We start from the raw sequence: 14141 nt of genomic DNA on the forward strand, positions 1-14141 counted from the left end.
TATTCAGCATTGCACTGTGCCAACAGAATACAGAAAATCCTCACAGAAGAGCAGATCATACAAAATAGTTTCATAAAACCATCATGCACACAACCAAAACACATTGGCACAGTCCTCTACGTTAAGTAGAAGACTTAAGAAGTAATGCAGGTGTAAGATTATTTGATAAATTTGGACCACAAATTGGGAATGTTCTTTATTTAAATGATTCCCCATAGTAGGCTGGCATGTGGAAAATAATGTGTTAGTGAGCAATAACGGGACTAGAATAGGAAAAACATAAAAATTTGAAGTGTGAAAGCACTGGGTGAAAGGCTGGGAATAAAACAATGCAAGGGGAAGAAAAGGATTTGAGTTAGGATGCTAGAAAGTGCGTCAGTGCAAATTTTAGCTTCCCAAAACACCTATTCAGCTATCATCTAGTAATGTAAAAAAATGTTGGTAGCTAAGTGGAGAAGCTAGTATTTCACTGTTTCTGAGGCACCTAAAAAAAAAAGCATACTACCTTGTCTGAAAACACCCAAAGCACCCCATATTCAAGAAATGAGCTGCTGAGAGTCTTTTTTAGTGCTTTTTGGGGTGCACAAGCTGGGCATACCCTTAAGCTAGTTCACCAGAGGAGCATATCCCACGTGTTCTCATAGTACGTCTGCTAAATGTGATGGTTACTGAACTTCAGAGGCAGCCAGCAGAGAAAGTTAACTGCCTCTCAAGGCAGCAATTCAGAGGATACATCACCTGTGCAGCTGGGTATCAGCTGAAACCTTCTAGGCAGATGTAGGTGCATGTTGGATTTATGGTGGTTGCACACCACTGCCTGTTTGTGCATGAACAGTAATTGCCTGTCTGCTCCAGCCAGACTGCTGGCTGTCCTAAACCTCCTGTGTCAAGTCATGCTGATAGGGAAAAGCTAAAATGCTCTTGGTTCTCTCCTAGTAAATCCATGCATGTTTTAGGAGAGCACTTTTGTCACCAAGCTATACGATATAGGGTGAGGAAGGAGGAACCAGGCACTAATGTGGGTTAAATAATGCCCGCTCTTGCCAAGTCAGGCTGTACCACTTGTAGCAAGTCATTGAAGATTAATCAAGGTCTGGAAGGAAGTAATAGGGAAAGAATGAGACTCTGCCTAGCAGACAGGGTAATGGCCCTCCCTCACAGAATAGAAAACTTGGTTCTAGCTCTTGTTCCAAGGGCTGACTGTGTATTTTATATTAAACAGATACTAGAATAAGCAACCAAGATCCAAGTGTTTCTGCACACTCCATACCAACTCCCCTCATCAACTGACGAGAATCTCTAACATTTTCTCACCCAGTCAGTGTTTACTTTGATACGAAAAACAGCTTCAACCAGAGATCCTTAGAAGGCACACCGAACAGCCTGTGGTGTTGCCATCTGGGCGTTTTAAGGCATGGGGTATAAAACTTCTTGGGCACAGAAGGGACTGCACTTGCACACCTCTCTTTCCAAGTGAGTGCTCCAACTGTTCACATAATGTGCTCATCAGCTTCTATTGCGTATTTGCCTCTGGGCCTGACCAAAAGAGGCTGTGACTGTCACACTGCTAGTTTTAAAAGTCCTCTCTTCATTACTAGTGTTAGTTAAGGTTTTCCACACTAAAGCCTTGATATCCCCATCTTCCTCTGGCAATGCCTGCTTTAGCAATTAGTGCAGCCCAACAGGAGCAGACCTGCAGAAGCAAAAGTCAGTACTGAGGATCTGACACCCACATTTTACAGGTTTTCCTGCAGACTACTTCTAGCCTGATTCAGTGGATTGAACACCCATTAGTGACTGAGCACAATGAGGTACCCACAGGACACTAAAAAATGGAACATTCAAATGATTACTTATTTTCTTAGATCTGGTGTACTCAGCAGGTGTGCCCACATCAACACTGTCACAACAGAATTTCATGGTTCAGGAAGGAAAGTTGGCATCTTGGTAAATCTCTGAGCATGCATGTTGAGAGCCAAAAGGTTTTCCAGAGCTTAATGCCTATGTACTCTGGAAAACAAATGGTGTCTCCCTGCCCAAATGGAACTCCTCAATGAAGATTAGGTGTTGTAAATGTGTGATGGTCACCTCCTCTGCTGAATTTTCTGGGTATTTTATATTAGATACATACTATTTGAAATTTTCCTCCTTGCCACAAAGACTGCACAGTATTTGTTTTGGGAAAACAGAATTCGGAACCTTGCAGGGAAGTGAAAGAAAATGAGGAGGATCTCATGTAATCTGTAGCCGTTGTCCTGATTCCACCTGCACAATACTTGTGCAAAGCTTTTGACACTGTCCCACATGGCATCCTTGTATCTAAATTGGAGAGACAAGGATTTGACAGATGGACCACTCTGTGGATAAGGAATTGGCTGGATGGTCACACTCAAAGAATTGCAGTCAACAGCTCGATGTCCAAGTGGAGAGCAGTGATGAGTGGTGTTCCTCAGAGGACCAGTGCTGTTTAATGTCTTTGTTGGAGACATGGACAGGGGGATTGAGTGCACCCTCAGCAAATTTACTGATGATGCCAAATTGTGTGGTGTGGTCGACACCCTGGAGGGAAGGGATGTGCCATCCAGAGGGACCTGGACAGGCTGGAGAGGTGGGACCATGCAAAACTCATGAAGTTCAACAAGACCAAGTGCAAGGTCCTGCACAAGGGTCAGGGCAATCCCAAACACAAATACAGGCTGGGTGAAGAGTGGATTGAGAGCAGCCCTGCGGAGAAACACTTGGGAGTAATAGTGGATGGAAAACTGACTATGATCCAGCAATGTGTGCTTGCAGCCCAGAAAGCCTGGGCTGCATCAAAAGAAGTGTGGCCAGCAGGTTGAGAGAGGTGATTCTCTCCCTCTCCTGTGCTCTCATGAGACCCCACCTGGAGTACTGTGTCCTGCTCTGGGGTCCTTAATATAAGAAGGACATAGACCTGCTTGAGAGGGTCCAGTGAAGGGCCACGAGGATGATCAGGGGGCTGGAGCACCTCCCCTATGAGGACAGGCTGAGAGAGTTGGGGTTGTTCAGCCTGGAGAAAGCTCCAGGGAGACCTTATAGCGCCTTCCAGTACTTAAAGGGGGCCGACAGGAAAGATGAGGAGGGACCCTTTATCAGGGAGGGTAGTGATAGGATGAGGGTTAGCAGTTTTAAACTGAAAGAGGGCAGGTTTAGATTAGCTATAAGGAAGAAATTCTTTACTGTGAGGGTGGTGAGACACTGGAACAGGTTGCCCAGAGAAGTTGTGGATGCAACCTCCCTGGAAGTGTTCAAGGCCAGGTTGGATGGGGCTTTGAGCAACCTGATCCATTGGAAGGTGTCCCTGCCCATGGCAGGGGGCTTGAACTAGATGATCTTCAAGGTCCCTTCCAACCGAAACCATTCTGTGGCTCTGTGGTTCTATGATATGATGCACGTTTTGATTGAACCAAATTTCTTCACGTAATATGCCGTCAGGAAAGCATACTCCCGCCTTATCCTCTCACTGGAATTGGGTGTCCTTTTCTTTTGGCACGCTTCAGGAAAGAGCTCATGAGAGAGCCGCCCCGCCGTGGGAGGTTACATCCCCCAGTGCAGCCTCCCGAGGTGCCCCCGCCCGCCCTGGCGCGCTGCCGCCCCGCGGCGGCAGGGACTCCCCTCGCACTGCGGGTACGGTCCTGGAGCCGTTTAAATGCGTTGTTTTCGGTGACTACGTGGCAATAAGTGCCTTTAATTTCAAGAGTGAACGTTTGAAAAGCTTCTTTTAACTTCCCTTATATTTAAAAAAAAAAAAAAAAAAAGGTTTGCTGTAGTCGAAGACGCTCTGGACGCCGCTCCTGGGCTAGGACCAAGACAAAGGACATCCCTCCTGGGCATAACCATCTGCCGGGCAGCTTTCAGGAGCCGAGAGGCGGCGAGCAGCGGGGCAGCCCTCGCCCGCGGCCCGCAGCGCCAGCCTCGGCCCCCGGCCCCCGCGCCGCTCCCCTCACAGCCGCGCTGCCACGACTCGGGAGGCGCAGGGGCACTGGGGAGACGAGGAAGAGGAGGAGGAGGAGGAGGAGTAGAAGGAGAAGGAGGGGAACTGCCTCCCTCTGCGGCACGCACCAGTAACCTCCCGGGGCGGGAGCGGGGAGCGGCCGCAGCCCCCGCCGCCCCTCCGCGCCGGGCGGCGGGGAGCCCCGCTCCGCCGAGCGCCTGGCCGCACCCCCGCCGCCGCGTGGAGCAGCAGCCTGAGGTGAGCGGAGGGGCTCCCCCCCTTATCTCCCCCCCTCCCGCCTCGGCGGGGCCGAGCGGCCGTTGGGGCTCAGGAGGGTGAGGGGAGGGAAGCGCGCGGCGGGGCCTCTCCTCAGGGGAGGGCGGCAGGGAGCGGGGAGGCAGCGGGGAGAGAGGCTGCTCTCCGGAGCGGAGCCGGAGGTTTTGGCGGGGAGATGGAGCCCGGCTGAGGGCCTCCTGCAGGCCCGGCCCTGCTCGGCCGGCTCCCGCGGCGCCCCGCCGAGCGCCCCGCTGCCTGGCCGGCGGACCCGGGCCTGGCCGGCGGGCACAGCCGGGGTGAAACGCCGCTTTTCCCCTGGGCCACCTACCCCGGTGGGAAGGGGTGTCCGGGGGAGCAGGCCTCCTCCGCCCCCCGCCACCCGCTCTGACTTCTGCATGGGCACAGCTCCAAGGATGGAGTAAATCTGACAGAAAGAAAGGGAAAAAGTGATCGAAAAGGGCTGTCTCAGCCCGCCCGGACTCTTTCTGCCTCCACTGAGGTACCTGGGTGGCTTGTGCCTCTCCTCAGCTTCATGATGTGCCATTGCGAGCTTACGTTCAGTTAAAGCAGGTTTAGTTGGAGCGGCATGAAACTCTGGATATTCCCGACTAAATACGTTGGTCGAGGAGAATAAGCGTATCCATGGGTCTGGTTTAACTTTGCTGGCTTTAAATGACATGTGTTTTTTATTAAACCAGTGCATCTATGAGTTAAAGACCCTTATTGCATGTGTGCTTTTTCAGGCTCCTGCTTGACACACAAATTGGTAGTTTACAAAATTCATGTGTTTTCTATGCAAAGAAATTTCTCCTATGTCAAATAGAGTGTGTGTTAAGCTCAGATCTTTAGGAGATAGATTTCATTATGTACAACTTAACATTTCCTTTGACTAGGAAAAATATCCAAATACAAGTTTTTAAGGTGTTTTAAGGAGTTTGAAGCGTGAACATTTTGGACAGTAGTCAATATATGAGCATTTTTTAAAAATCTATCTGCTTACGAATAAAAGTGTATTTATACACTGTAAATGGAAGTGAGTCTGCAGTATATTAGAAATAGCTCTAACGGAGATTAGCAGTATATTTTCTTACTACTTAAGGAGTCAGAGCGATGCAAAGTTCAGTGGTAAATGAGGCAGATCTCTATTTGATACATATCAAAAATGAACAGATTTCTTTGTAGCAATTGCTGGAGGCCCTGTTCATGGAAAATGAGGTGGAAAAAATGTCATCCTTGCAGGAGAAGACTGTAATGTTACAAACACCAGACAGTATCTTTCAAAATTTAAAAAAATGTCATGGCAAGGGATGGAAGAATGTGAATGGAAGATGCACTGAACCTTAGGCATTGCGGTAAAGTGTGGCCAGTAGGCCTAAGGTTAAAGGTCCAGAAAGTAAGTTATAGTGCCAAGTATTTTGGAAGATTGCCTTCCAGGGTGGCTCGAGCCAACAGGCAGGATGGCTGGCTCTCTTGTGTTCATGTTACTAACTTCTCTGTTTGAATTTCCAATACATTGGAATTCATCTTGTAGGTTAATGAAACCTTGTGCTGGGCCTAGATATGTTCTTGGCAAAGTTGATTTCAAGCTTTTTACAAAAGTGGGGAAGACAGAAGAGTGTAACTTTTCAGTATGTGGATAAAGCAACAGAGAAGTCCTCCTGATTCTCTGTGGGTATGAAAAGAAAGGAATCTCCTGCATCTTTCCTGTTGTGTGGGGGTAGATGTGGGTGTGAAGAATGGGAGAGGCTGGTAAGGGTTAAACCCTGGGTTGCTGAAGTGGGTGTCTGACCTTCCCTGCGACTGATCTGGGCCTCTCTGACATTGGCTGGGGTAGGGATTTGGTAGCTGAGGGCTGGAAGAAATGCTTGGGTCTGTACTGTGAAGCAGAGGTGTGTCCCACAGTTGTGGTTTTGGGGTGCATGCTGGGTGTGCTGACTGTGAGGAAGACACCTCTGCTGAGGGTGTTCAGTACCAGACCCCCATTTCTCCCTGTCAGAGGTCCATCCTTTTGGAGTGTGAGTCTGCTATGTGCCCGGGTTTCCTTTCGGAGGAATGGGGACGTGCAGCCCACTCACCTCCTGACGCTGAATCAGAATGTAGCCAGCGTGCATGTGGGGAGTAGAGCTCATGGGGGGCACCACAGAAGAGCTATCCTAGGGGTTGCCCTGACCATAGGTTGGATGTATATACTGGGGTGCGTCAAACAGAGCATAACCAGCCAGTCAAGAGAGGCGATTATCCTGGTGTACTCAGCATTGGTGTGGCCTCACCTGGAGTACTGGGCCCCAAAATTTAAGAAAGATGTGAAGGTACTCGAATGCGTCCAGAGGAGGGCAACAAAGCTGGTGAAAGGGCCGGAAGGAATGTCCTATGGGGAGTGGCTAACGACTTTGAGGTTGTCCAGTTTGGAGAAAAGGAGACTGAGGGGTGACCTCATTGCTCTCTGCAGCTTCCTGAGGAGAGAACATGGAGAGGGAGGTGCTGATCTCTTCTCCCTGCTATCCAGTGACGTGACGTGTGGGAATGGTTCAGAGTTGCACCAGGGGAGGTTAAGACTAGACATTAGGAAACATTTCTTTACCAAGAGGGTGGTCAAACACTGGAACATGCTTCTGTCCTGGTTTAGCCAGGGTAGGGCTAAGTTTCCCCAGCAGTGGGGGGAAGCTCTAGCCGGGTTATTCATATATCATGCTGACGTCACATCCTGGCGTGAGCGTGGGAAGAATCGGTGATCGCGTGGGTTGGCGCAGCTGGTTCTCTCTTTGCTGTATCAGTATATACTTTGCTCTGTTCATTGTTATCACTATTATTCTTATTGTTATTGTTTGTTGTGTTGCTGTTGCTCTGTTGTATTAAACCTTTCCTTATCTCAGTCTCGGGGCTTTGTATTTCACTCCCTTTGTGGGGGAGGGGCAGCGGCCACGTGGTCTCAGACCCCGGCAGGGGCTAAACCATCACAGCTTTCTAGAGAGGTGGCAATTGGACTAGGTGATTGTTGTAGATCCCTTCCAACGGATTCTAGTCTAGTCTAGTCTAGTCTAGTCTAGTCTAGTCTAGTCTACCTATGTCTGCTAATATGAGGGGAATTAAATGAGGCCAGGTTTGTAGGAAGATCCAGTGTATTTTGTTATGTCAATTCATATATGTAGGAAAAACAAACAAGCTTTTTGGCACAACAACCAACATAAAAACCTACATAAAACTGAGAGCTTGTAATTTGTGAGGGAAATGGTCCTTGTATCAGTGCATATAACAATGTTGATGGTATTTGCATGGAAGTAGATGTATGTTGTGGTTAACGGTAGACACGTTACTATTTACATTGGAAAGGGCAGCGTTAAAAGTGCAGATGAGAGGTGAGGTTCATTGCAAGTTCCCAGAAGGTAAATGGAGGAAAATATTAAGGGGGAGTCTGAGGGATGTGGAGAAGCTGAAAGGGTACAGAGGAGGGCTAACAAGCTGGTGAGGGAGCACAGCACATAATCTACAAGAAGAGGATGAGGGAACTGGGCCTGTTTAGTGTGGTGAAGAGAAGGCAAAGGGCACTCTAATAGTGGCCTACAGTTACTTGAAGAATAGTTGCAAAAATATCAGAACCATGTTTTTCTTGGTAGTAGATACTTGGTGAGATATGAGGAAAAATGTTTTCATCAGGAGGAGAGCACAGCCGTGCAACAGGTTGCCCAGAGAGGTCATGGACTGTTCATTCCTCTTAAATGCCACAGGTGATATGAACTAGTGTTGGTGATAGCCCTGTGCTGAGCAGAAAGTTGGACTGGGTGATGGTCACCAGAGGTCCCTTGAGAACGACATTGCTTTGAGTCTATGATGTATGATGCAGAGGAACCTATGGAATGGAGTGTAAGATAAAGTATTTATTGTGTGAATGTTCTTGGAGAGGTGTGTATCTAGGAATGACCAGGAAGATGAGAAACTGAAGCGTGTGGAGAAGGGACTGAGAAAAGGTAGGTATAAACAGGGTGGTAAGGCAGAGGCAGCATAGGGGACTGAAATATTAAGAAATGGTAACAGGAAGAGCAGGTTTTTGGAGAGGAGTAGTAAGGATGAGTGAGGGAGTAGGATAATTTTGTATGATGGAGGAGAAAGATGCAGCTGCCTGGGGACAGAGTTTGAAACAACGGAGCAGGAGCAGGGAAATGGGACACACCAAGCTGGGGAGTACTGGGGATTGTGGTGACGCGGGGAGTTGGTTGCCTTGAAGAAAAGTATTTGGGTATGAATGGTGAAGTAGGGGATGTACGCAGGCCATGAGGTGCTTCGTGGGGATAAAGTGTTTGGGATGGGTAGAGTGAGGCGGGAATGACGGGCGGATGTGGTGAGGTTGTTGGGTTACATGGCTGTAAGAGGCCACCTGGTGTGTGGTGATAGCAGGCGGAGGCGTGTTGGTGTGATGAGTGAGGGGAGCATTGGGAGGTGGTGTGTGAAGGGTGTATGACTGTGTTAGGGTGTGTGAAAGCGCCTGGCAGGAGGCTGGTGTGCAGGTGCTGCGAGGGTATGGAGCTGCGCTGCAGAGATTGCGTGGAGTTACCAGCTGAGGGTGGCAGCAGGGTGAAGCGGGTGTACAGAGAAATGGCATATGTACCATATCCTGATGGTGGGAAGGTGACAGGTGGCACCACATCTGGGAGGTGAGGCTGGAGAAGGGCATAAAACAGCACGGGGGTAGAGGAGTGTAACGTTGTGGTAGAGTGAGAGAGGTTTGTGAGTCAGGAGCAACAGGGAGGAGGGACAGGGGCGTAGGTGAGGAGGCACGTTGATGGCAGTGAGTGAAATGGGTCTGTAGGGTGTCACTTCGGTGGTGAAGGGAATGTGGAGAGAGAAAACATACGCTGTGTAGCTCTGGTAAGGGTCCATTTACGTCATCGAGGATATATTTGTCGGTGTGAATAACGTGTGAAGGTGGTAGAGGATGCGCTGGTACAAGCGGGAGGCATCCAAGGCAGGAGGGGGCTGGGACCCGCGGGAGAGGGCGAATTGGCCCGGCGCTGCCGGGCGGTGTGGGGGTGCTGAAGGAAGAGGGTACCGGGACGGGGAAGGGGACGGGATTTGCGCCGAGTGGCGACAGAAGTGGCGCCAGCTGTCCCGGGGTGGTGCCGGCGGGCCGGGCGGTGGGGCGGGCCCGGGGCGGGCCCGGGGCGGGCGGGAGGGAGGGAGGCGGTGCGGCCGGGCCTCACTGCCGCCTCCCCTCCGCGCAGGCCGAGGCTGCCATAGAGACGCGGAGGACGCCGACGCCGAGCGGAGCCGCGGGCCGGAGCCCGGGCATGGTGAGCGCCGGGGAGGGCGGGCGGTGGGGCGGGTGCCGGCCCGGCCCGGGCTGAGCCGTGCCTCTCTCCCGCAGCCCTTCACCGAGCGCGCCTACTACCCGCCGGCGGCGGGGGGAGCCGGGACCGGCGCGGGGCCGGCGCCGTTTCCCGCCTTCCAGTTCCGCGGCCGCCATGAGGGCCCGGACTGGCGGCGGCTGAGCGCCGTGGACGTGGGCCGGCTGTCGCGGGAGGGGGACGTGGCGGCCCTGCAGGAGCACCTGGAGCACGTCACCTTCTGCAGCGCCGAGCGGGAGCGCTGCCCCCACTGCCAGGGCCCCGCCGACCCGCTGCTGCTCAAGCTGCTGCGCCTGGCCCAGCTCTGCACCGAGTACCTGCTGCACTCCCAGGAGTACCTCAGCGCCCAGCTCGGCAGCCTGGAGGAGGCCCTGCGAGCGGCCCAGGCCCAGCGTGACCAGCTGGGCAAGGAGGTGACCCAGCGCTCGCAGGAGATCAAGGGGCTCAAGGAGGAGTGCCGGCGGAGGAAGAAGATGATCAGTACCCAGCAGATGATGCTGGAGGCCCGAGCCAGCTACCACCAGGTGAGACGAGAGGTCCTGGCGGCCCGGTCACCCGCACCTTGCCTGCTCTGAGCTCACCGGGGACGGGCGGCAGGGCAGCCCCATGCTGCTGGGGTGCAGTCGCTTGCTGGGTGAAAGGCTGGATGGAGCTGCAGGGACCTTACAAAAAGGGAATGCATTGCTCGCAGGTGCTTCACTTCCCATCCATGTTCCACAGACATTTGGCCGGTGTTGCAGACATTTGGGAGAGTGCTACGTCGCCTTTAACAAACCCTCTTTTAACTAACAAGTGCTCTTTATTCTTGGATTCACTTTTGACGCATCTGAAGTGTCAGGTACACACACATACAAAACCTGTGGTAAACGTGTTGCTACTTTTTGTTGCTCTCTTTCCTTGTCTGTCAGCTACATGGTTAGAAAACACACAGGGCAAGTACATCGGAACTGGTGCTAATCAGTAACCTGTCTGTCTGTGACTTGTCACTTTCCTGCAGTAACATTGTCCAGGCACAAAGTTTCTGCTTGTATGTGTGTCTCAGAAGTGACTCAGGCATGACAGTAGAGAGCCCCAGTGGGGTAGCTCATCCCTAACTCCTCAACAATCTGTTCCTTAAGGGTCTTCTCTAAGAGCCTTAGCACATTGCTGTTCTGACTCTCTGTGTCATGGCACTGAGTTTTTTTGGGAGGAGTTTTTGTGTTCTGGGTGTAATAGTTTGATTTAAATATTTTTCAGCTTCAGCATTTTCCAGCAAGTTTCAGGAGTGCAAATTGCAGCTTCAGATGTATTCTGAAGTCTAGAGAGTACACTGAAAACAGACTTGACATGATTTCAGGCTAGCTCTTTGTGTCTATACATTTAAAGTTGTAGTTTTCTTCTTTTTTTTTTTTTTTTAATTCTTGGGATACTACTGTCCTGATTGTTGAAATTCTCCTTAATCATGGTACAGTTGCAGTATAGAACAAATGCAAGTTTTCTTACAGTAGTACAAATCTTATCCCACAGTATGATACCAATTTCAGTAGTTAAGCAAAGTTTAATTTTTTAAGACATCAGCTAAGTTGGTTCAAGTGTTTCTGTAAGGGAAAAGATACCTTATACCCCAAAAGTTAAGCTATACATATGTTAGGTATAGGTTAATGGGAACCTTGCCCCTATGCGTTACACTGTTAGCCTTAAAGACAAGCTGCTGACATGCTATCATTTTAAAAAGCCTTTATGCAACTTACAGAGCAGTTTGTGTGTCCTGTGTTGCAAGAGAAAACTGATCACATGCATCATTTTATGTGTAAACTTAAATAATTCTCATGCTATGGTTGCCAGCTAAATATTACCCAGTTTTCCTGAAATATTTGTAGAATACAACTGCCTCAGTTGTAAGCTGAAAAACATGGTAGTGAACTTGGCTTATCACTAATCTTCTGTTCAGTGGCATTTACAATAAAGCAGAGATGGAAAGCTATTTCCCATTTTTAATTTAATTTCATATAAAGCGAACATCTGCTGTCCCTCTTTTTTTCCTCTCTGTTAGTAAATTCTTGTCTCTAGAAGTTATTTAGGTGGGGAAAGTGAATTCAGGGAGTGACATTGAACAGTTCCTGCAGTTCCTACTGTGTTTTCAGGATTCAGAGAGAAACTCTTTCTAGGGTTTGTAAATGCAGGGCAACAGTGTAATCAGTAAACAGTAACTGTGTGTTACTTATCTGTGCCATGATCTTGGCTGATCTGCAGTGCCAGATAACAGGGGTTTTACTGGTGTTCCTGAGAGGGTAGTTCAGATTCCATCTCCTCAAATTCTTGGCTGTTTTGCAAACAAGCCTGTAAATAGGTACTTGCCTTTTTTAGTGGAGGTGCACTTTGTATCTAATGTAACCATGTTTTGGAATCAGATTTAATGCCTTCAGTCCAACCACCAGGGTAAATTTAACCATGAAATAGTACTATAAAATGGTACTGGTACCTACAGGTCATAAATTTCGGACTTGTTGGTCAATACCTTCATATGAATAATACGAATTTAATTTTAAATAATAATTTTTCACTTTTTTGATACTTTGTTCACAAATCTAATATTCTTGTGCAATATGTAGGCACAAAGGACACTTGTGACCAACACTGTGAACAGTAGTTGCAAGAATAATGTTACATAATTCAAAACCTAAATATTCCCTGTGTTAATACTGTCTCCTGCAGTAAGAGATTTCTTTCACTACCAGCAAGTCAAACTGACGTGAAATTTGTGCTTGAATGGATAACATTATTTCACAGCCAATTTCATTCCATAAATCATGTGCAATCTGTTACACTGTAAGCTCCCTCTTGGTTGGCAGTAGTGCTTTGCTGTCATACTATATCTCTTTACTTTGGTTTTATGTTAGCACTTTTTTGCATTTGTCCAACAAAATTTGTCTTAATAATTCATGGCTTTAGTGTTTGCTGAAAGATGTGTTTAACAGGATACCTGACTATCAATGGCAGTATTTTAAATATTAGATGAACTCTGGAAGTTTGATTATGGCAACAAGATCTTGAATCTGTTAAGTCAGTCTCTTACAGTCATATCACCTAATAAGGAAAAAGGACTCAGCTGACTTTTAGTGGTTTGTTAAAATACATTTATTTGTAAAAAAGGTATGAGAAAGAGGTAACGAGCAACCCTACCTAAAGCGATTAGAGGATCTGATTCATAGTCTTACCAGTATGTTGCAAAATCTGTAGATGTAGCTTCTGTCCTTGTACAACCCATCTGTTTTTAAGATATGAGCACTAGTGGAATGTACTTTGAAGGTGAACAAAAAAAATATTTTAAAATGGGTAGGATCCAAATTTGACTTAAAATATAACTTAAAATTCAAATTAAAAAAAAAAAATAAATTATAGGTCCAGTAATTTAAAGAGTTTTATACATCAGAAGGATGCTAGGTAGCATGCTAATACATATACACATGTACCTTTTCTTGCAAAATGTGTATTGTTACCTGATTTTGGTTGAAATGTCTGATCTTTTTACATATCTATGGTCCTTCTAGTATTGTCATCTTACAACTCCCTTATGTATACTCAAACCCATCTTTATTGTTTTTTTTCTGACTGTATGTGTGGTATCACAGTCTCTTCTGCTGTGATACAAGAGTCTTAAGAATACCAGAGCTCCTAGTTGGCTGAAGTCAGTGTGTATTTTGCTGAATAGTGTTGTCTTACTTTTTCCTTATACTTCTCTACCTACCTATATTAACCTCTTATCTGTGGCTTATATCTGAATTTAAGCTTACTTGGTCAGAGTCTTTTGTGCAGAGTTTGTACAGTGCTAGTACAGTGCAATTCTTGCCCATAAGCATCACTGAGAGACATTAAATACCACAAATATATTAATAACTTTACAGAAATTTGGCACCGTGAGAATTTTAGTCATTATTCTTGTGAAATGGAATTTTATTACAGTTACCTGTTTTTGGACAAAATGTAGTAATCTTAACTGCTATACTTACCAGACAGATGTTACTAGTAATAACTAAAATGTTTTTATCTGTTTTTTGTAGTGTCAGTTTTGTGAAAAGGCTTTTATGAACTATTCCTTTTTACAAAGTCACATGCAAAGGCGTCATCCGGAAGAATCTCAGATTGGTATGTACTTTAATGTTATCAAAAAAAATTAAGATAAATAGTTTAGAAAAGTGTAAATACAGTGAGGATATGCAGTCCATGCTTTTGTGTAACTGGGAAGAATGATTTTCACGTTCCACTTTTAGGTGGCAGATACCAATTTGTGTGAATGCAGGGAACACTGACTGACAAAATGTTTTGGGTGACATATGTTTGAGTCTCTGGAAAATAATTAACAAAGAATTGCATGCCATATTTACGGTAGCTTTTCAAACTAACGTTTCCACCAAATGCTTTAGTCAGCAGCAGAGGTGTGAGTAAAACGAACAAGTTGTCCTAAGGAAAATAAATTTTGTGAATATATGTGAATTATCAGTACAGAAATAACCCAACTCTCCTGAAATCAGTTTGAATAGGGTCAGGCTCTCCTGAACTAAACTGAGTGAGAAAAAGAAACTGTCAAGAAT

General features: G+C 47.3%; 1 protein-coding gene across 2 annotated transcripts in view; it reads left to right on the plus strand.

Annotated features, from left to right (window-relative positions):
* The first annotated feature begins 3683 nt into the window (after nucleotides 1-3683).
* DZIP1 (DAZ interacting zinc finger protein 1) overlaps nucleotides 3684-14141 on the plus strand; it is a 42264-nt gene continuing 31806 nt past the window's right edge. For both annotated transcript variants that reach the window (XM_074815440.1, XM_074815441.1), the window contains exons 1-4: nucleotides 3684-4213; nucleotides 9448-9516; nucleotides 9591-10094; nucleotides 13611-13695. In XM_074815440.1, coding sequence (XP_074671541.1) covers nucleotides 9514-9516; nucleotides 9591-10094; nucleotides 13611-13695 — 592 coding nt within the window. In that variant the 5' untranslated portion in view covers nucleotides 3684-4213; nucleotides 9448-9513. The remainder of the gene's footprint in view (nucleotides 4214-9447; nucleotides 9517-9590; nucleotides 10095-13610; nucleotides 13696-14141) is intronic.

This window comes from Strix aluco, chromosome 2 (assembly GCF_031877795.1).
Source record: "Strix aluco isolate bStrAlu1 chromosome 2, bStrAlu1.hap1, whole genome shotgun sequence".
NCBI lineage: Eukaryota > Metazoa > Chordata > Aves > Strigiformes > Strigidae > Strix > Strix aluco.